Source organism: Triticum aestivum, chromosome 2D, assembly GCF_018294505.1.
Source record: "Triticum aestivum cultivar Chinese Spring chromosome 2D, IWGSC CS RefSeq v2.1, whole genome shotgun sequence".
Lineage (NCBI taxonomy): Eukaryota > Viridiplantae > Streptophyta > Magnoliopsida > Poales > Poaceae > Triticum > Triticum aestivum.
This window is the reverse complement of record NC_057799.1, coordinates 454,286,640-454,310,266: the sequence shown is the minus strand read 5'-3', so window position 1 is coordinate 454,310,266 and position 23,627 is coordinate 454,286,640. Positions and strand designations below refer to the sequence as shown.

The following is a 23,627-nucleotide window of genomic DNA, read 5'->3' as shown; positions in this document are numbered from 1 at the left end:
TGAGAACATAACGATAGCCACCGCGAGCCTCAACACTCATTGGACCGCACACATCAGTATGTATGATTTCCAATAAGTTGGTTGCTCGCTCCATTGTTCCGGAGAACGGAGTCTTGGTCATCTTACCCATGAGGCATGGTTCGCACGTGTCAAATGATTCGTAATCAAGAGACTCCAAAAGTCCATCTGCATGGAGCTTCTTCATGCGTTTGACACCAATGTGACCAAGGCGGCAGTGCCACAAGTATGTGGGACTATCGTTATCAACTTTACATCTTTTGGTATTCACACTATGAATATGTGTAACATCACGTTCGAGATTCATCAAGAATAAACCATTGACCAGCGGGGCATGACCATAAAACATATCTCTCATATAAATAGAACAACCATTATTCTCGGATTTAAATGAGTAGCCATCTCGAATTAAACGAGATCCAGATACAATGTTCATGCTCAAAGCTGGCACTAAATAACAATTATTGAGGTTTAAAACTAATCCCGTAGGTAAATGCAGAGGTAGCGTGCCGACGGCGATCACATCGACCTTGGAACCATTCCCGACGCGCATCGTCACCTCGTCCTTCGCCAGTCTCCGCTTATTCCGCAGCTCCTGTTTTGAGTTACAAATATGAGCAACCGCACCGGTATCAAATACCCAGGAGCTACTACGAGTACTGGTAAGGTACACATCAATTACATGTATATCACATATACCTTTGGTGTTGCCGGCCTTCTTGTCCGCTAAGTATTTGGGGCAGTTCCGCTTCCAGTGACCACTTCCCTTGCAATAAAAGCACTCAGTCTCAGGCTTGGGTCCATTCCTTGGCTTCTTCCCGGCAACTGGCTTACCGGGCGCGGCAACTCCCTTGCCGTCCTTCTTGAAGTTCTTCTTACCCTTGCCTTTCTTGAACTTAGTGGTTTTATTCACCATCAACACTTGATGTTCCTTTTTGATCTCCACCTCCGCTGATTTCAGCATTGAATATACCTCAGGAATGGTCTTTTCCATCCCCTGCATATTGAAGTTCATCACAAAGCTCTTGTAGCTTGGTGGAAGCGACTGAAGGATTCTGTCAATGACCGCGTCATCCGGGAGATTAACTCCCAGCTGAGACAAGCGGTTGTGTAACCCAGACATTCTGAGTATGTGCTCACTGACAGAACTATTTTCCTCCATTTTACAACTGAAGAACTTGTCGGAGACTTCATATCTCTCGACCCGGGCATGAGCTTGGAAAACCATTTTCAGCTCTTCGAACATCTCATATGCTCCATGTTTCTCAAAACGCTTTTGGAGCCCCGGTTCTAAGCTGTAAAGCATGCCGCACTGAACGAGGGAGTAATCATCAGCACGTGATTGCCAAGCGTTCATAACGTCTTGGTTCTCTGGGATGGGTGCTTCACCTAGCGGTGCTTCTAGGACATAATCTTTCTTGGCAGCTATGAGGATGATCCTCAGGTTCCGGACCCAGTCCGTATAGTTGCTGCCATCATCTTTCAGCTTGGTTTTCTCTAGGAACGCGTTGAAGTTGAGGACAACGTGGGCCATTTGATCTACAAGACATATTGTAAAGATTTTAGACTAAGTTCATGATAATTAAGTTCATCTAATCAAATTATTCAATGAACTCCCACTCAGATAGACATCCCTCTAGTCATCTAAGTGAAACATGATCCGAGTTAACTAGGCCGTGTCCGATCATCACGTGAGACGGACTAGTCAAGATCGGTGAACATCTCCATGTTGATCGTATCTTCTATACGACTCATGCTCGACCTTTCGGTCTTCCGTGTTCCGAGGCCATGTCTGTACATGCTAGGCTCGTCAAGTCAACCTAAGTGTATTGCGTGTGTTCCGAGGCCATGTCTGTACATGCTAGGCTCGTCAACACCCGTTGTATGCGAACGTTAGAATCTATCACACCCGATCATCACGTGGTGCTTCGAAACAACGAACCTTCGCAACGGTGCACAGTTAGGGGGAACACTTTCTTGAAATTATTATAAGGGATCATCTTACTTACTACCGTCGTTCTAAGCAAATAAGATGCAAAACATGATAAACATCACATGCAATCAAATAGTGACATGATATGGCCAATATCATTTTGCTCCTTTGATCTCCATCTTCGGGGCGCCATGATCATCTTCGTCACCGGCATGACACCATGATCTCCATCATCATGATCTCCATCATTGTGTCTTCATGAAGTTGTCACGCCAACGATTACTTCTACTTCTATGGCTAACGCGTTTAGCAATAAAGTAAAGTAATTTACATGGCGTTATTCAATGACACGCAGGTCATACAAAAAATAAAGACAACTCCTATGGCTCCTGCCGGTTGTCATACTCATCGACATGCAAGTCGTGATTCCTATTACAAGAATATGATCAATCTCATACATCACATATATCATTCATCACATCTTCTGGCCATATCACATCACAAGGCACATGCTGCAAAAACAAGTTAGACGTCCTCTAATTGTTGTTGCAAGTTTTTTACGTGGCTTCTATAGGTTTCTAGCAAGAACGTTTCTTACCTACGTAAAACCACAACGTGATATGCCAATTTCTATTTACCCTTCATAAGGACCCTTTTCATCGAATCCGTTCCGACTAAAGTGGGAGAGACAGACACCCGCTAGCCACCTTATGCAACTAGTGCATGTCAGTCGGTGGAACCTGTCTCACGTAAGCGTACGTGTAAGGTCGGTCCGGGCCGCTTCATCCCACAATACCGCCGAAACAAGATAAGACTAGTAGTGGCAAGAAAAATTGACAACATCTACGCCCACAACTGCTTTGTGTTCTACTCGTGCATAGTAACTACGCATAGGCCTGGCTCTGATACCACTGTTGGGGATCGTAGCAGAATTTTAAAATTTTCTACGCATCACCAAGATCCATCTATGGAGTATACTAGCAACGAGGGGAAAGGAGTGCATCTACATACCCTTGTAGATCGCGAGCGGAAGCGTTCAAGTGAACGGGGATGATGGAGTCGTACTCGTCGTGATCCAAATCACCGATGACCGAGCGCTGAATAGACGGCACCTCCGCGTTCAACACACGTACGGAGCAGCGACGTCTCCTCCTTCTTGATCCAGCAAGGGGGAAGGAGAGGTTGATGGAGATCCAGCAGCACGACGGCGTGGTGGTGGAAGTAGCGGGGATCCCGGCAGGGCTTCGCCAAGCGCAAGCGGGAGGGAGAGGTGTTGCAGGGGGAGAGGGAGGCGCCAGGGGCTGTGTTGTTGCTGCCCTCCCTCCCCCCCACTATTTATAGGGGTCCTGGGGGGCGCCGGCCACCCTGGAGATCCCATCTGAGGGGGGGCGGCGGCCAAGGGGGTGGCTTGCCCCCCAAGGCAAGTGGGGCGCCCCCCACCCCTAGGGTTTCCAACCCTAGGCGCAGGGGGAGGCCCAAGGGGGGGCGCCCCAGCCCACTAAGGGCTGGTTCCCTTCCCACTTCAGCCCATGGGGCCCTCCGGGATAGGTGGCCCCACCCGGTGGACCCCCGGGACCCTTCCGGTGGTCCCGGTACAATACCGATAACCCCCGAAACTTTCCCGGTGGCCGAAACTGGACTTCCTATATATAATTCTTCACCTCCGGACCATTCCGGAACTCCTCGTGATGTCCGGGATCTCATCCGGGACTCCGAACAACTTTCGGGTTTCCGCATACTAATATCTCTACAACCCTAGCGTCACCGAACCTTAAGTGTGTAGACCCTACGGGTTCGGGAGACATGCAGACATGACCGAGACGCCTCTCCGGTCAATAACCAACAGCGGGATCTGGATACCCATGTTGGCTCCCACATGTTCCACGATGATCTCATCGGATGAACCACGATGTCGAGGATTCAATCAATCCCGTATACAATTCCCTTTGTCAATCGGTATGTTACTTGCCCGAGATTCGATCGTCGGTATCCCAATACCTTGTTCAATCTCGTTACCGGCAAGTCACTTTACTCGTACCGTAATGCATGATCCCGTGGCTAACTCCTTAGTCACATTGAGCTCATTATGATGATGCATTACCGAGTGGGCCCAGAGATACCTCTCCGTCATACGGAGTGACAAATCCCAGTCTCGATCCGTGCCAACTCAACAGACACTTTCGGAGATACCCGTAGTGTACCTTTATAGTCACCCAGTTACATTGTGATGTTTGGTACACCCAAAGCACTCCTACGGTATCCGGGAGTTGCATGATCTCATGGTCTAAGGAAATGATACTTGACATTGGAAAAGCTCTAGCAAACGAACTACACGATCTTTTGTGCTATGCTTAGGATTGGGTCTTGTCCATCACATCATTCTCCTAATGATGTGATCCCGTTATCAATGACATCCAATGTCCATAGTCAGGAAACCATGACTATTTGTTGATCAACGAGCTAGTTAACTAGAGGCTTACTAGGGACACGTTATGGTCTATGTATTCACACATGTATTACGATTTCCGGATAACACAATTATAGCATGAACAATAGACAATTATCATGAACAAGGAAATATAATAATAACCATTTATTATTGCCTCTAGGGCATATTTCCAACAAGCTTCTGTAGGTTCTGGTGCATGGCGCCGGATGTCCGGGCTTCTGGCCGGATTTCCGGGATCGGTCCGGATGTCCGGGGCCTGTAGATGTTGGGCAGCTGGGCTGCTGCTGTGGTGGACGCTCCAGGGGCCGGATGTCCGGGGTCTTGGCCGGATGTCCGAGGCCTGGGAGGTGCTCTTTCCTCTTTCCGTTGGTTCTCTTCATTCATGGACTTGGCAGCTTGTCCGTCTTCACATGCATCCTCGGGAGGGTCCTCTTGACACCTAATCATGCATAGCATATCGGACTTAGGTAGTAGCCATGTCTCGAGTGGATCATATGTGATATCACTAAGGAAGGAAGTCACCTCGTTCTCGAGAGCTCTAGCTCGTGCTCGTGTCATGGGTCCTCTTGGTTCTTGATGAGACGATGGTAGGTCCATGGGGATGATCGTAGGATGCTCCGCATCAAAGATTTTGATGATTCGGTTTATAGACCTGAAAATTTTAGTATACTTAAATATTGCTATGAGAATTATGAATTCAATTCCGATATTGATGATTTTATTGAGAGAGTCTCCGTTGTCCAAGAAGAGACTAATATTTTGCAGGAGTCTATGGAAGAAGAAATTAATGACATTGTGAGTTCATTGGATGAAAAAGATGAGGAGGAGAGCGAAGAACAAAAGGAGGAAGAGCGGATTGATCACCCGTGCCCAGCTTCTAATGAGAGTAACTTTCAACTCATACATTGTTTAATTTCCCTTCGTGCTTACCGAAGGATGAATGCTATGATAATTGTTATGATCCCGTTGATTCTTTTGAAATATCCCTTTTTGATGATGCTTGCTATGCTTGTGGCCAAGATGCCAATATGAATTATGCTTATGGAGATGAACTTGCTATAGTTCCTTATGTTAAACATGAAATTGTTGCTATTGCACCCACGCATGATAGTCCTATTATCTTTTTGAATTCTCCCGACTACACTATATCGGAGAAGTCTGCCCTTATTAAGGATTATATTGATGGGTTGCGTTTTACTATTACACATGATGATTTTGATAGATATAATATGCATGTGCTTGCTGCTCCTACTTGCAATTATTATGAGAGAGGAACTACATCTCCGCCTCTCCATGTTTCCAACATGATAAAATTGCAAGAAACTGTTTATACTATGCATTGGCCTTTACTTTTTGTGCATGAATTGTTCTTTTATGACATGCCGATGCATAAGAAGAGAGTTAGACTTCGTCATTACATGATATATGTTACTTTGTGCTCACTATTAAATTACAAATCATTGTTAATTAAAATTGGCTTTGATATACCTTGGGATTCGGGTGGATCCATTACTTGAGCACTATATGCCTAGCTTAATGTCTTTAAAGAAAGCGCTGCTAGGGAGACAACCCAGAAGTTTTAGAGAGTCATTTATTTCTGTTGTGTGATTTTATAAAGTTTAAAAATAAAAATAATGTGCCAAGGTTTGCCTTTAGGATGTTTTAGATTACTTGTTGGTTTGTGCGGTGCAGAACAGAAACTTTGGCTGTAGTGTGCGATTTTACATTTTTTACTGGAATGTCAAACGGTTCTGAAACCTTTTTGCACTGTCTTTCTATACAAATTGTTTATTTTTCCTAATTTTGGCAGAATTTTTGGGGTATCAGAAGTATGGTGAATGTTCAGATTACTACAGACTGTCCTGTTTAAGACAGATTCTGTTTTTGATGCATAGTTTGCTTGTTTTAATGAAACTATCGATTTCTATCAGTGGATTAAGCCATGGAAAAGTTATATTACAGTAGCTACAATGCAAAAACAAAATATGAATTGGTTTGCACAGTACTTAGAGTAGTGATTTGCTTTATTATACTAACGGATCTTACCAAACTTCCTGTTGAGTTTTGTGTGGATGAAGTGTTCGAAGATCGAGGAAGTCTGGATGTGAGGAGAAGGAGGAGAGGAAAGAGCTCAAGCTTGGGGATGCCCAAGGCACCCCAAGTAAATATTCAGGGAGACTCAAGCGCCTAAGCTTGGGGATGCCCCGGAAGGCATCCCATCTTTCTTCAACAAGTATCGGTATGTTTTCGGATTCGTTTCATTCATGCGATATGTGCAAATCTTGGAGCGTCTTTTGCATTTAGTTTTCACTTTTGTTTTATGCACCATGCTGGTATGAGATAGTCCATGGTTGATTTATAGAATGCTCATTGCACTTCACTTATATCTTTTGAGTATGGATTTATAGAATGCTTCATGTGCTTCGCATATATCATTTGAAGTTTGGATTGCCTGTTTCTCTTCACATAGAAAACCGCCATTTGTAAAATGCTCTTTTGCTTCACTTATATTTGTTAGAGCGTGGGCATATCTTTTGTAGAAAAAATTAAACTCTCTTGCTTCACTTATATCTATTTAGAGAGATGACAGGAATTGGTCATTCACATGGTTAGTCATAAAATCCTACATAAAACTTGTAGATCACTGAATATGATATGTTTGATTCCTTGCAATAGTTTTGCAATATAAAGATGGTGATATTAGAGTCATGCTAGTGGGTAGTTGTGGATCGTAGAAATACTTCTGTTGAAGTTTATGATTCCCGTAGCATGCACGTATGGTGAACCGTTATGTAACGAAGTTGGAGCATGAGGTATTTATTGATTGTCTTCCTTATGAGTGGCGGTCGGGGACGAGCGATGGTCTTTTCCTACCAATCTATCCCCCTAGGAGCATGCGCGTAGTACTTTGTTTCAATGACTAATAGATTTTTGCAATAAGTATGTGAGTTCTTTATGACTAATGTTGAGTCCATGGATTATACGCACTCTCACCCTTCCATCATTGCTAGCCTCTTAGGTACCGTGCATTGCCCTTTCTCACCTCGAGAGTTGGTGCAAACTTCGCCGGTGCATCCAAACCCCGTGATACGATACGCTCTATCACACATAAGCCTCCTTATATCTTCCTCAAAACAGCCACCATACCTACCTATTATGGCATTTCCATAGCCATTCCGAGATATATTGCCATGCAACTTCCATCATCATCATATACATGACTTGGGCATTTATTGTCATATTGCTTTGCATGATCGTAAGATAGCTACCATGATGTTTTCATGGCTTGTCTGTTTTTTGATGTCATTGCTACGCTAGATCATTGCACATCCCGGTACACCACCAGAGGCATTCATATAGAGTCTATCTTTGTTCTAGTATCGAGTTGTAATATTGAGTTGTAAGTAAATAAAAGTGTGATGATCATCATTATTAGAACATTGTCCCATGTGAGGTTATCAAAATAAAAGTGGCCAAAGAATCCCCCCAAAAAATAGAGAGGCCAAAGAAGCCTACAAAAAAAGAGAGAGAAGGGACAATGTTACTATCCTTTTACCACACTTGTGCTTCAGAGTAGCACCATGTTCTTCATATATAGAGTCTCTTGAGTTATCACTTTCATATACTAGTGGGAATTTTCATTATATAACTTGGCTTGTATATTCCAACGATGGGCTTCCTCAAATGCCCTAGGTCTTCATAAGCAAGCAAGTTGGATGCACACCCACTTAGTTCAGTTTGAGCTTTCATACACTTATAGCTCTAGTGCATCCGTTGCATGGCAATCCCTACTCCTCACATTGACATCAATTGATGGGCATCTCCATAGCCCGTTGATTAGCCGCGTCGATGTGAGACTTTCTCCTTTTTGTCTTCTCCACTCAACCTCCATCATCATATTCTATTCCACCTATAGTGCTATGTCCATGGCTCACTCTCATGTATTGCGTGAAAGTTGAAAAGGTTCGAGAACATCAAAAGTATGAAACAAATGCTTGGCTTGTCATCGGGGTTGTGCATGATTTGAATATTTTGTGTGGTGAAGATGGAGCATAGCCAGACCATATGATTTTGTAGGGATAACTTTCTTTGGCCATGTTATTTTGAAAAGACATGATTGCTTTATTAGTATGCTTGAAGTATTGTTGTCTTAATGTCAAATGATAGACATGATTAGATTATATGATCAAGATTAGTATGCTTTGAATCACTCGTGTCTTAATATTCATGCCATGATTAGATTATATGATCAAGATTATGCTAGGTAGCATTCCACATCAAAAATTATCTTTTTTATCATTTACCTACTCGAGGACGAGCAGGAATTAAGCTTGGGGATGCTGATACGTATCCATCGTATCTATAATTTTTTGATTGTTCCATGCCAATATTCTACAACTTTTACATACTTTTGGCAACTTTTTATACTATTTTTGGGACTAACATATTGATCCAGTGCCCAGTGCCAGTTCCTGTTTGTTGCATGTTTTTTGTTTCGCAGAAAATCCATATCAAACGGAGTCCAAACGGGATAAAAACTGACGGAGGTTTTTTTTTGGAATATATGAGATTTTTGGGAAGAAGAATCAACGCGATACGATGCCCGAGGGGGCCACGAGGCAGGGGGCGCCCCCCAGGGGGTCAGGCGCGCCCTGGGCCCTCGTGGCCACCCCGTAAGGCGGTTGGTGCCCTTCTTTCGCCGCAAGAAAGCTAATATCCGGATAGAGATCGTGTCCAAAATTCAGCCCAATCGGAATTACGGATCTCCGGGAATATAAGAAATGGTGAAAGGCCAGATCTGGGAACGCAGAAACAGAGAGAGACAGATCCAATCTCGGAGGGGCTCTCGCCCCTCCCACGCCATGGAGACCAAGGACCAGAGGGAGAACCCTTCTCCCACCTAGGGAAAAGGCCAAGGAAGAAGAAGAAGGGGGGCTCTCTCCCCCTCGCTTCCGGTGGCACCGGAGTGCCACCGGGGCCATCATCGTCATCGCAATCTACACCAACAACTTTACCGCCGTCATCACCAACTCTTCCCCCCTCTATGCAGCGGTGTAACCCCTCTTTTACCCGCTGTAATCTCTACTTAAACATGGTGCTCGGCACTATATATTATTTCCCAATGATGTATGGCTATCCTATGATGTTTGACTAGATCCGTTTTGTCCTATGGGTTAATTGATGATCGTGATTGGTTTGAGTTGCATGTGTTTATTATTGGTGTTGTCCTATGGTGCTCTCCGTGTCGCGCAAGCGTGAGGGATCCCCGCTGTAGGGTTTGCAATATGTTCATGGTTTGCTTATTGTCTGTGTTGCGTGAGTGACTGAAACACAAACACGGATAAGTGGGTCATGGCGTATGGGAATAAAGAGGACTTGATACTTTAATGCTATGGTTGGGTTTTACCTTAATGATCTTTAGTAGTTACGGATGCTTGCTAGAGTTCCAATCATAAATGCATATGATCCAAGAAGAGAAAGTATGTTAGCTTATGCCTCTCCCTCAAATAAAATTGCAATAGTGATTACCGGTCTAGTTATCGATTGCCTAGGGACAAATAACTTTCTTGTGTGACAACAAGTTATCTACTAAAACTAATTTAGTTGTGTCTTTATCTAAACAACCCCTACTTTTTATTTACGCGCTCTTTATTATCTTGCAAACCTATCCAACAACACTTCTAGGTTTGTACTTGTTCTAGGTAAAGCGAACGTTAAGCGTGCGTAGAGTTGTATCGGTGGTCGATAGAACTTGAGGGAATATTTGTTCTACCTTTAGATCCTCGTTGGGTTCGACACTCTTACTTATCGAAAGAGGCTACAATTGATCCCCTATACTTGTGGGTTATCATATAGAGAGCTCCTTCACCCTATTCATCAATTCTAATGTTCTGTAATAGAGCATTAGTTCCTCAATAATTGCAACATGATCAAATATGTACCAGTCACTGTTATATGCTACTACAACAGGGTTACGTTAAATTTACAGCTGAATCTCATATGGCATTTGGACTTACAATGCTCACAAGATGATGGATATGCAAATATACCTTTAGCGTAAATATACAATGCCTCCAATTTATCACCCATTTCAATACCTTTAAATGAATATTGATATTGAGCATATATCATTCCTCTCTTTTCGTTTTGTTTCCTTGTAGCATTCTAATTCCTGCAGAAGACATCTCAAAGCCAGACATTTTTTGATGTTTTTTGTTAAGTAGAAACAAACATAAATAAACTATATGCGAGCGGGTAAGTAATAATCAAGCGTTATGCTCCCCAGCAACGGCGCCAGAAAAGGCTTGATGACCTACAAGTGCACATGGCTGTTGTAGCACTTTCGTGATAAATAGAGTGTCGAACCCACAGGGAGCAAATAGGAAGGCACCACAAACCCCGTAGCTACACTGTCACTTAACGAGCTACGTACGCACCCAAACCGTAGTTTGGAAATAGCCTACTTTAGTAAGTTGCTAGGAACACGAATAAAAGGGATAGTGTTTAGTAAACTATGAACAAGAAATAAAAGACAGAAAAGTAAAGAGACTAAACTACGTGAAATGGTGCTTGAGTAGTAAACGTTCTCTTGGGAGCTGGAGTCATCAACACAAGTATGATGCTGACAAAACATGATAAACATGGCTCTCTAATTGTATCATTAAGCCACTTTTATATGATCTCGCGTGGGCGGAGCCATGTAAAGTACGCATCCCCACTAAGGTTACCACATACACTCGTGCCATCACCATGCTTCCCCACTCCGGTTATCACAACGATGATTAAGGGGAGTAAACTCCCCGTGGTCACGGCCTTAAATTCTAGGGTTCTCCACCAATCCCTATTGCAATGATCAGAGAGGAAGCGGGAATAGGTCCTGTCACCACCTACCCTCTACAACTACCCTTCTCAACATAAATCACCTCAAGTCCATAATTGGCCAATACTGTGTGGGCGCCCTTCACAACACCATGAGACAATCGATGCAATACATATAAAGAGAATATTGGATCACTTATTCAACAAAGTACCAAACATGTAAGGGTTATCCAATTCTTCAAAAACTAACACAACTACTCAAACATCATAGAGGGAGAGAGCAACTTACAAGCCGGCATGTAGCCGGTGGAGGAGAGGGGCAAGGCGGCGCCGGTGGTGGTGACGATGGCGCGCCACGGTGAAGACTGCACCGGCCCAAAGGCCGATGCGCGTGGTGGAGGCACCCCTTCTTCTTCCTCTTGGCTTGGCCCTTCTCTTATCTATGGAGGTGGTCTTGGGGAAACAATGGAGATGGAAGACAGTTGCGTGGGTGAATGAATGTGGATGTGTGATGACCACGGCTAGGGTTGAGGGAGACATATATAGAGAGTCTCCCTAGCCTCCTCTCTAGATGGGCTTCATCCAAGGGCTCTAGGTGAGCCAAATACTCTCCCAATCTCTTCTTTATGAGCCAAGGATTCCATGGGATCGAACGGGGGCGAAATCGGTGAAGAATCCCATCTAGAGAGGCAACTTTCAGAGCTGTCTACACGTCAAACAACCGCTCAAACGACCGTGTGCGGTCGTTCGAAATGCCGTCTTTTGGTATGGACTCGCCCGGTAAAACGACCGCCATTTCTACATACAAACTCGGAATTTGACGTTCTTGTGCTCATTGGATTCGTATGAATGACGTTGATCCATTTGTGGTATTAGATCTTGATTTGGAGCACTTTGGAAAAAATGACCTTTTCCAGCCTTCGAAATGGCTAAGTCTGACCCGTGGCTGACTCCGTATTGAACCCATCCTTGCTCCTTTCATCGTGCTTGGTCCTAGGTTGCTCCAATACACCTATAGACACAAGAAAAGAAGGAAACTAACAAAAAAATACACGAATGTGCAATGCTCACAATGAAAAGTGCAAAGCGGGTAATCATGCATAATGGACAATATTTGGTTCAATGGGACATAATATATGAAGAACACATGCAACATATGAGCTCTAAAATTGCGTAAAATACAGAGCCATCGGGATCTACTCACAAGACATCATATGGATCATGATAAGTGGGTATAAATATTTTGTAAACAATCTGAACACAAGAATCTTTCACCAATAAATCTCCTTTGCATCAACTAGAAGGTGTAATCAACACATACAAGTACTCCTAGTTACGAATATGAGGTTTGATACAGAGATTGAACAAAAGGGATAAACTAGGGTTTGGAGATGAGATGGTGTTGGTGAAGATGATGATCTCAACGATGAACAAAGTGTTGGTGATGATGGTGACTTTGATTTTCCCCTCCCGAAAGGAAGTTTTCCTAGCAGAATCACTCCACGGAGAGCAAAAGTGCTCCGCCTAGGTTCAGCCTCGCAGATGACGCCAAAAATTCCAGAGGATCTATTTTTCTAGGGCAAATGGGAATTTATGAACAAAGGGCATCAGAGGCGAGCCACTAGGGGCCCAAGCGTCCATGCACACGGCCTAAGGCACACCAGCGTGGGGTGCCCGCGCGGCGTCCTGGCCCTCTGGCCCATCTTTTGGCATGTGGCTTCATAGTTTTTATAAACAACTCGGTAAAATCCCCGCTGCTTTTGGATCTCCGAAAAATTGCTTTTTCTTCTGTTGAATTTTGGTCCGAATTTCCAAATGTCCAGCAATCCCCTCTCTGTGTATACCTTGCATTTTAAGAGATGAAAGACATTAGAATTGCATTACAATGTAAAATATATCATGGAAATAAGATAAATTATAGTAGGAAATAGTGATACAGAATGGACTATCAAAGGTTCATCGTCTTCGGGTCGACTATGACTTACAAGTTTTGCTGGTGTTGACAGTGTTGGTCTTAGTGGATGTCTTACTCTGTTTTGGTGTGACCAGTTGAGCGTCAATGTCCAAGATTTGAATGAAAGATTAATGCACTCGTGCGTGTGTCTCCTTCTGTTCCCATGTGGCGTCTGACTTGTGTGTATGGCGAACCGCGTAGAGAGAATATGCATCTAATGTGGTCAAAGCTGCAAAACTTTAAAGTAGAATCAGATTTGCCTTGGTGTGTTATGGGAGATTGTAATGAAGCTCTTTGGTCTTTTGAGCATCTATCAGGCACTCCAATAAATGAAAATCAAATGATGGCTTTTCATGATGTTCTTGAAACTTGTTAGTTGGTGGATTTGGGATTTCAGGGGTGTCCATTTACATTTGATAATAAACAACGCGGTTGTCGAAATGTCAAAGTCCAGTTAGACCGGGCTATTGCGGATAACAGACGGAGGGATATTTTCACAATAGCAAAGTTGATACATGAAGTCTCGCCATGTTCTGACAATCTCCCCTTTGTGTTGACATGTGAAGTAGATGGGGAGAAGATATTCAAACCGAAAATAAGATGTTGTGAAATCCTATGGGAGCGGGATGCTAGTCTCCCTGAACGGATTGCCATGGAATGGGAAAAGGCAGGAGACCATTTCAGCTTGGGGGATATAAGAGCAGGACTACGCAACTTACTATGTGACCTGCACACATGGGAATGTAAGAGATTTGGCAACGTGAGTAGGGAACTTGAGAAGTCTAGAAGCCGCCTTGAGGAATTACTGAATATGAATGCAGGCCGAGGGATGAAGTGAAGCGCGTTACAAACCACACGAATGAATCGATTGGCTTAAGGAAGGAGACCGTAACACCAACATTTTCGCTAGTAAAGCTATTTGGTAGGCAAGGAAAAATAGAGTCAAGTATTTGTTGGATGCATATGGGTTGGAATAGAGGAAACATGTAGCGATGGGTCAACTTGTGTAGATCTACTTCCAGGGAATTTTTACTGGTGACAATGGCATTGCTCGAACACTGTGGTAATTGTTTGAACCGTTTATTACTGATGATATAAACATGAAATTGTGTGCATTTTTCAGAGAAAGAAATACGGGATGCATTGTTTCAAATAGCCCCCCTAAAGGCACCTGGTACTAATGATGGATACCGACACGTTTCTTTTAGTGGAATTGGAGCATTTTTTAAGGAGAAAATTGTGAGGGTAGTAAGAATTTTTGTCCAAACCGGGGTAATGCATGAGGGAGTAAATGAGGCGATCATTGTTCTAATCCCAAAAGCGACGACCATAAGTTTATGCAATGTCATCTATAAGATTGTGGCAAAGTGTCTCGTTAACCGGCTTCGAAGAATCTTAGACGAGATTATATCACCTTTTTAGATTGCTTTTGTTCCAGGCCGCTTGATTACAGATAATGCTTTAGTGGCCTTTGAGTGAATACATGCCATGCATCACGAGAAGAAATAAGAAGATAGCTATTGTGACTATAAGCCGGACCTGTCCAAAGCATTTGATCGAGTCGATTGAGGATTCTTGAAGCAAGTGATAGAAAATTTGGGTTTCACTCACCGGTGGGTGCACTGGATTATGATGTGTGTCATCGCGGTGAGATATCCAGTCAAATTCAACAAGACCCTCTTGGATCTGTTCGCACCGTAGTGTGACCTCCGGCAAGGTGATCCCTTGTCTCCCTTTTTGTTTCTCTTTGTTGCCGATTGTCTTTCTATGCTACTTAAGCATGGTGTGAAATCACATGGTATTGAACCTCTGAAAATTTGTCGCAGTGCGCCGTGTATCTCAAACCTTTTTGTGGATGATGCACTTTTCTTCTTCCACGCAGATCAATAACAAGTAAAGACGGATAAGGAAATTATGAAGGTTCCATTGGGCAGTTAATAAATCCTACCGGGTGGTCGATTCTCTTTGTCCAAGCATGCCTCGTGCCCACCCCAAGACCAAGTCAGATCTGAACTTGGCCTGTAACGAGGAAAATTTGAGGATAAACACTTGGGTTTCCCACTCCGACTGGTCGCATGCACCAGGGAAAAATTTAAATTTTACAAGGAAGACTGATGAAGCACATATGTGTGTGGGGAGATGGTCATCTAGTGCAAAAGTGGAAAGAAAGTATTGATAAAGGCAATAGCGCAGGCCATCCTAACCTATGTTATGGGAGTCTTCAAGTTATTATGCTTGGTGTGCGAGGACCTGGCAAGGGTGGCTAAGAGTTGTTGGTGGGGTTCACGGAAAGCACACCGGAAAGACGGGACCGAATTGTTCGGCCAAGGGCGAGAGGTGCCCTTGGATTCTGGGATTACCGCTTGTTTAACCAAGCCTTAACTCGCATGACATGCATGGAGGCTGCTGCTTGCTTTCTCATAAGAGTGGTTGGGTGACCCCAAGTATAAGGGTGAAATAACCTAGCAATAAATATTTCCCTTGATTTGAGAACCAAGGTTTATCGATCAAGAAAGAGTTCTCACAGCAAACAAAGTCACAAGGTACACAATGCACACAAAAACAACACACTCTTCCCCCAACGTTTCAAGAAGGTTATCAAGCTTCCTGTCCAACTAGTTACAAATGTAAATTGCACGGTACGATAGGAATTGATAGATAAATAAAATAAAATAAATGATACAACAGAAAAAGTAGTTTTGTTGAAGTTTTCAATAATGGAAACAACTACTTACCATATGTATACCACAAATCTGCCAATTATACCGCAAAATGGACCTAATCAAGTAGTTGCAAGCTGTGCGGTTCCTCGGAGGCTAGAATGATTAGAAAACGCGAAAATTCCCGCAATGTTTAGAAATCAAAGTGAATCTCAAGGCAAACTAAGTTGCAAAAGTAGCTACTCCTCTATTTATTCAACGAAATTTGCATGGCTCACAACAACCCATTGGTGAATAAGGAACAAAACGAAAGTGAATCTTGTTGGTGTAAAACAAAAACATAAATATAGACATATGTACACATGCTAACGAGACACATATGTTCATTTTTCTTCATACCTGATTCGTGTATGATCTAATACCATGGTGTATTAACTTGACATGTCATCATACATAATGAGGTATATACACCATTGATCGTTGCATCCGATTTTGTAATGCGTTGCATCCAATTTTGTAACGACCATATTATACACATACTCTTACGTATTAAAGATTAGAAGTATGTTCTATATATTGGAAAATACAAATGAAATACCCGTCCAAAGTCACATGTCCTGGGGGTCCATTACAGCCTGCGAGTGGCGAGATAGCATCGCGCTCCAGCAGGACCCCGGGCACCGCATCCGTAAATCCTCCAGCCTCTCCTGCCCAAAATCGTAACTATCCACCACCGTCACGCTGCAGGGCGTACCGACATGCGGGCCCCGAGCCCCGGACACCACGCACCTGCCCTTGTGAAAGTACGAGACTGCCCCGCGGTGGCAGCAGAAACAACGAGGATTTGCCCCACAGCCCTAATGCTCCCGGGATAAAACCCCACCTCCTCCCGTCACCGCGCCTCCACTAGGAGAGAGGTCGCAGACGGAACCCAACCCTCCCCTCCCCCCCAAAGAAGAAGAAAAAAGCTCGGATTCCTCCGCGATTTCCTCCTCGGCCGCCCGCCGATTCCCTGTCGATCGAGCTGTCGCGGTGCCTTGGTCGGATTCGGCACCCTCAGCCATGACGACAGACCAGCCAGTGATCAGCCTGCGCCCCGGCGGCGGCGGCGGCGGGCCCCGCGGCGGCCGCCTCTTCGCCCCCGCCTTCGCGGTCGCCGCCTCCGGCTCCGGCGACTTCCTCCGCCCGCACGGCGGCGGCGCCTCCGGCGTCTCCAGGGTGAGAGCTCCCGCCGCCCGATCTGGGGGGAGGTGTTACTGTTCGATGCGGGTTCGATTGGTTCGCGGATGGGCGGGAGGGGGGAGATCCAGAGGGGAAATATCGGATCTTGGCTCTAGGCCCTGCGCTAGTCTGGATGGAGCGTTTATTGGTTGAGGACGCTGTCTAATTAATCGATACGCCGGGATTTATTAGTCAGTACGCTGCTTAACGAGGTTTTAGACCGCGATAATGCGCAAGAAGGATGTGTTTAGCTGCGTGCGGATTGACGTTGGCTGCTTCTGTAGGCTACAATTTAGATTTCAGAGTATTCACTTCTGGGGTGACGGTGTGAGGGCTGTGCTCTCGACCGGGTTTCAGCTCTCATGGCTGAGCTTTTGTGTAGGATGAGGTGGGCTGTTGGCAGAACCAGTGACTTCAAGCAGATTCCTGGGTTTATCGCTACTTGTGCATATACCATGTTCGATACTCAACACAATACTTACATGCCTAGGCAGACCAAATAAGCTGTTATACATTGGCAGATTTTGGGTATATTCTGATTTAATTTATAGACCTATTTTCGCTATGCTGACATGGATGCTACTGTGGTGCAGATTGGTGACTTGCATTCTGAGTCACGTGAGCGTGTTCGTTATTCAAGAGATCAACTTCTTGACCTGCGCAAGGTACATCTCTGACACTTCCCACAAAGTCGGTTTCTTCATAGAATTTTTGTTGTAAATATCTTCCTTCAATATGCTATGGTTAGTATACCTTGTTATCTGATTTTGCTGAAAGATGCCAGTAGTGTGTGGTTCAACAGGTTTGAGATGTATCGGAGAAGAACTATCAAGTTTGAGTAACCCTGGATACTTTCGGCCAAGCCATGAATAGCGCATAGGCTGTGAAGTACCTTCCCCCACCCACCTGCCCACCCACTTAGTTCACTGATGTATGCTGTTGCCGTGTATACAGCCAAACTTAACCAATAATGAATTGTGTAGATTGTCAGTAGAAGACTCCTGTTTTGTATGTTTGAATGTGTGTGCTGGTATATTGGAAATAGTCTGTCACTGTGAAAGTTATATCTAGAAAGGCAGTGCTATTTTGTAAGTAGCATCATGAACTGGGGGAGTATGGCTCAAGGATGGAAGTAAATACCAGAGGCATTCCCATGAAACAGAGGTGGAAGTGCACCTGTCGTTGTCAATTTGAGGAGGCAGAATACTCTGTAGCGTGCTTAACTTATCCCTGAGCAGTAGCAGTTTGATTAGTCATGTTTTATTTTGAGCCTGCGGGAAAAAGGCTGAATTGGAAGCCAAGTTTCTAACCTATTAGGATGTTTCTCCTTTATAAGGGTGGAAACTGATAAGCAACATGCCAGCTATGATGTGGTAAAAATAGTTCTAGACAGGGATGGGCTATCTTTCTTTGTGGACATAATTGTGCTTTCATCTTTGGTCCAGCGAACTTAAGTAAATATGTGTTATAGTTCTATCTGCACAACCTAACCACCCCATGGGACATATGTTGAATGAAATATCTAATAAGTTGTTCCTGGCAATGCAGACGCATTATTTGCATGCACTGATATAATATCCTTGCAGATTACTGATGTAACCGAGCAAATCTTGAGGCTTCAGCAAGAAATTGAAGCAGAGCTTAATGGTGACGATCAGAGCTGGGTTCGCAACGATTCAAATGTGAGTTCTTCATTTCCATGTGCATTGTATGTAGTTTACCTATTTTTACAATCTGTACTATAATGTTTTGCATTCTTATTAAATGACCTTCATGCTACCATATCACTAAATTTATTACAGTTCTATGCTAATTTGCACATGTGGAAGATGGAACCCTTATTGTTGTCCTTTTTGTTATTTAGGTGCAATTGCAGACACAGGCACAGCCACAAGTACAAGCTCAAAACAGGTTTACTGAGACAGATAACCGTGACTGGCGTGCACGCACAGAGAAACCTCCAGCACCAGCAGTTCAGGAAGAGAAGTCTTGGGACAACATTCGTGAGGTTAAAGAACAGTACAATGCAAGTGGCAGGCAGCAAGAGCAGTTTAACAGGCAAGATCAATCGAGCTCCCAGAAAGCTCAGGTACCTTCAAGATGAGCATCAGTCGTTTACTCTTTTGCTCCCTTTGACCTTTTTGTAGTAAATTTTGAATAAGCTCGTGTTACCAATCATCTGTTTTGTTTGCTGGTTGCTTCCTTTTTGGATTGAATGCCGATTTGCATCGACTAATCAATGTTGATGTGACACGACTCCATTCATCAAATCTCAGTACAGTTGCTTGGTTCTACTGATCTGTCATACAGTCAATGTTGGGGTTGTTGATATAACTCAACAGTGTAGTCTGATCATGGTTCTGTTGAGCTATTATATAATTTGCTTAATTAAATATCATTCTATGCAACTATGAACATACCTTTCTAGCAACCTATAGGAAACTACATGAAGAAGTTGTGTGTTTGAATAGAAGTAAACAAGTAGTACTCCCTCCGTCCCAAAATAAGTGTCTCAACCTTAGTACAAAGTTGAGACACTTATTTTGGGACGGAGGGAGTAATATATTCGGCGGTGATTGATTTCATGTGTTGTTATGCTTCGTTCTATTTTTCATTACTTATTTTTCCCTACCAAGGTAGTGTTTGGCCGTATGTATATCCCTCCTTATTTTGTTCTCCAAATGTCAGGTTGGCCCCCCTCCTGCTCTTATCAAGGCTGATGTACCTTGGTCAGCCCGAAGAGGCAATCTCTCGGAGAAAGACAGAGTCCTGAAAACAGTGAAAGGGTAATATTATGTTTTTCTTCCTTCTTGTTTGTTCCTGTTGAAGTGGCAATTTTCATTCCTTGTTTACTAAGCATATATTACCTAGTTTGTATTTGTCGTCTGCATGCTGTTTATCTGCTCTTGCTTGTGCAGTATACTGAACAAACTGACGCCAGAGAAATTTGATCTACTCAAGGGCCAACTGCTAGATTCTGGAATTACCACTGCTGATATTTTGAAGGTTTGATTTGTTTCTAGCTGTGTATTATAATCCCATGTCATCTTGACTGTTCCTGGTGATTTATCTATCTTCTGCTTTTCATTCAGGATGTTATCTCTCTCATATTTGAGAAGGCTGTTTTTGAACCGACATTCTGTCCGATGTATGCCCAACTTTGTTCTGAACTCAATGACAACCTTCCGACATTCCCTTCTGAAGAACCAGGCGGTAAAGAGATTACCTTCAAACGTGTGCTGTTGAACAATTGTCAGGAAGCTTTTGAAGGTGCTGACAGCCTGAGGGTTGAGATTGCAAGTTTGACTGGCCCTGACCAAGAGATGGAGAAAAGAGACAAAGAAAGGATCTTCAAACTTAGAACACTTGGAAATATTCGTCTAATTGGTGAGCTACTCAAGCAAAAGATGGTTCCTGAGAAGATAGTTCATCACATTGTCAAGGTACACCTTGGGAAATCGACGGTACAATTATTATTCCATGAAAACGTGCCTAATCCGTTTGTTGTATGCACTATGTAGGAGCTACTGGGGTCTGATAAAAAGGCTTGCCCTGACGAGGAACACGTCGAAGCAATTTGCCAGTTCTTCAATACGATTGGTAAACAGCTTGATGAGAACCCAAAGTCTCGCCGAATCAATGATACCTACTTCGTCCAGATTAGGGAGCTAGTAGCGAACCCTCAGTTGACCCCACGTTCCAAGTTCATGGTCCGGGATTTGATTGATCTCCGTTCTAACAACTGGGTGCCTCGACGTGCTGAGGTAAATAAAATCAACCAAGTGCATGGACTGTTTACTCTACATGCAGTTGCTCATAGCGATTTAATGGATCGATATTACTGTTTTGCTGCTATTATGTTGAACTATATTACCTTTTTATGTATAACGAGTTAATGACTGTTGCTGGGTACTGGCTCATCTCATTTTAGTAGTTTGTTGCATATTGCCAGAAGAGGCATATCAACTTCATAGGAAAACTGTTAGTTCTAAGATCCTAAAGGTTAACGTATTAGAAGAACACACATGCATTGTGTGTACTGGCGAACCAAAAATGATTAGCATATTGAATCGCACATTTCTTGGAAATCAGTCAGACGTGCACTTTGCTTTGTACACTCAACATGCACATGCTTATAGTCAGTCAGTTAAAACCACCACATTACCTGATTATACTGAAGTGCGTATAGTCTGTTCTCAAAACTAGAATGACACTTAAGCCTTCAAACAGTTTTTCCCACTTCTTTGACTGTTCTTATAGCAACTGAGTCCAGCTGGATTTGTGAATCCATCCATTGTAAACTTTTTGTGCTTGTAACTTTCAGATCAAGGCGAAGACAATCAGCGAGATCCACACAGAGGCTGAAAAGAACCTTGGATTACGTCCAGGGGCCACAGCGAACATGAGGAATGGCCGTAATGCACCAGGTGGGCCTCTTTCGCCTGGAGGTTTTTCAGTGAACCGGCCAGGAACAGGAGGTATGATGCCTGGGATGCCTGGATCTAGAAAAATGCCTGGGATGCCTGGGTTAGATAATGATAACTGGGAAGTTCAGCGTTCTAGATCAATGCCAAGAGGCGATCCGCTTCGCAACCAGGGTCCGTTGATCAATAAGGTTCCATCTATTAACAAGCCATCACCCATCAACCCCAGGCTTCTTCCTCAAGGCACTGGAGCACTGATTGGCAAGAGTGCACTCTTGGGCACCGGTGGTCCACCATCCCGCCCTTCCAGCCTTACGGCTAGCCCCACTCCTTTACCAGCTCAAACTACAGCATCACCAAAACCATCAAGTGCAACTCCAGCTTCTGTACCTATTCCTGACAAAGCAGCCAGTTCTGCCAAGGTGATCCCTGCAGGGCTTCAGAAGAAGACAGCATCTCTTCTTGAGGAGTATTTTGGTATTCGTATTTTGGATGAAGCACAACAATGTATTGAGGAGCTGCAGAGTCCTGATTACCACCCTGAGATTGTTAAAGAAGCTATCAATCTTGCTCTGGATAAAGGTGCCAGTTTTGTTGACCCTCTTGTTAAGCTTCTGGAGCATCTGTACACCAAGAAAACTTTCAAGACCGAAGATCTGGAAAATGGTTGCTTGTTATATGGGTCGCTGTTGGAAGATATTGGTATTGACCTTCCTAAAGCTCCAACGCAATTTGGTGAAGTGGTTGCTCGTTTGATTCTGTCGTGTGGCCTGAGATTTGAAGCCGCAGAGGGGATTCTAAAGGCAATGGAGGATACCTTCTTCCGCAAAGCAATATTCACCTCCGTGACGAAAACCCTAGGAGCAGACCCAGCAGGCCAGGCCATATTGAGCTCACATGCTGCCGTAGTCGACGCGTGCAACAGCCTCTCGATATAACAGCTCTTGGCAGCTCAACTTCTCAGGTGCTGTGTCTAGTGAAAAACAGCGTATGGTGTATTCTCTATAGCTTAGGTGTTTCACCGCAGAGGAACTGGGATGTGAGCAACAGCCAGTTTTGAGCTGTATATTTTTGCGAGGTCACATGAGTGTTGATTATTGTTTCGAGGAAAGGAAGAAGCCATGGATTTTGGTCTCTCGGCGACGGCGGCCTAACTCTCGCTGGAGCCTGGGAATGAACAAGGCTTTTTTGTTTTCAAAATGGGATGTTTTTGTGTCTCCTCCAATGTTATTATTTCTTTTCAGTTCTTACACAATTTGTAACAATGTACTGTGGTTTTGGAGTATTCTGTCGGTTACAATATATCGTGTCAGCATTGTAGGAGTCGAAAACTGAATCTAAGATTATTTTTGGCTTATTACTGTCAGCCTCAGTTCTTGGTTCTGATCGTTTGATTTTTTTTTCGTGTTGCTTTGATCATTAGATGCTCTTCGAATAGATTTTTGAATGCCCTTCGATGAGGTTTTGAATCTATTTGAAAGTTCGATGTGTGTGTGAATAGATCGTTAGATTTTTGAATGCCCTTCGAAGAAATTGTAAGGTTAGTTTGCTTCATGTTTCTCTGTTTGTATTCCATTTCCAGTAGCCAAAAACATCAACCAGACGTAAATTAAACCTGTTTGCTTGCCAAGTGCACACGAAATGTTTTTTTTGTTGTTTTTGATAAAGACGAATTGAACGTTACACATGAAGTTTTGAATCCCTTGTGGCAAAAATAACGCAAATGTAACAATCTGGTACGAAAGTAGTACTACCTCCATACCAAAATACACAAGACGTTTTTTTATTAAATTTTCCTAAAAAAGTCTTATATTTGGACGTGGCTAGCAGGCGCGCGAGCGCCCTTTGGTGGGATCGAGCGCTCTTTCAAATATGGAAAGACCTACTGGTGCGCCTGACGTAGCCCACCAAAAAAGGAATCTTGTCTCACATGCATTTATTTGGAGGTCCAAAAAGTTTAAAAAGCTATAACTTTTGATTTAAGCATCGAAATCTAATTTCGCTTTCACAGCTGGATTTCTCACGACGATTTCTTCAAAACTAGATCTCATATAGATAGGTTTCGTCGAACTTTTTTTTGAGGCAATTTCGGGTACGATAGAGGCAACTTTAGTGCTACAGGAAAGCAACTTCATTTTTTTGCCTAGAG

General features: G+C 43.6%; 1 protein-coding gene across 1 annotated transcript; it reads left to right on the top strand.

Annotated features, from left to right (window-relative positions):
• Positions 1–16,717: 16,717 nt before the first annotated feature.
• LOC543222 (eukaryotic translation initiation factor-like) lies at positions 16,718–22,916 on the top strand. The gene is made up of 9 exons (NM_001427958.1): positions 16,718–17,051; positions 17,648–17,719; positions 18,641–18,736; positions 18,919–19,143; positions 19,743–19,840; positions 19,973–20,060; positions 20,147–20,497; positions 20,576–20,818; positions 21,379–22,916. The coding sequence occupies exons 1-9, from the start codon at positions 16,896–16,898 to the stop codon at positions 22,414–22,416; spliced, it is 2,367 nt and encodes a 788-aa protein (NP_001414887.1). The 5' UTR covers positions 16,718–16,895; the 3' UTR covers positions 22,417–22,916.
• Positions 22,917–23,627: the final 711 nt, after the last annotated feature.

What these genes read in the sequence shown, in the direction of transcription:
- LOC543222 (NM_001427958.1), top strand. Translation starts at nt 16,896, where the DNA reads ATGACGACAGACCAGCCAGTGATCAGCCTGCGCCCCGGCGGCGGCGGC. An exon ending in TAGTTCATCACATTGTCAAG is followed by an intron (nt 20,498 to 20,575) that starts GTACACCTTGGG and finishes TGCACTATGTAG; the next exon opens with GAGCTACTGGGGTCTGATAA. An exon ending in GGGTGCCTCGACGTGCTGAG is followed by an intron (nt 20,819 to 21,378) that starts GTAAATAAAATC and finishes TGTAACTTTCAG; the next exon opens with ATCAAGGCGAAGACAATCAG.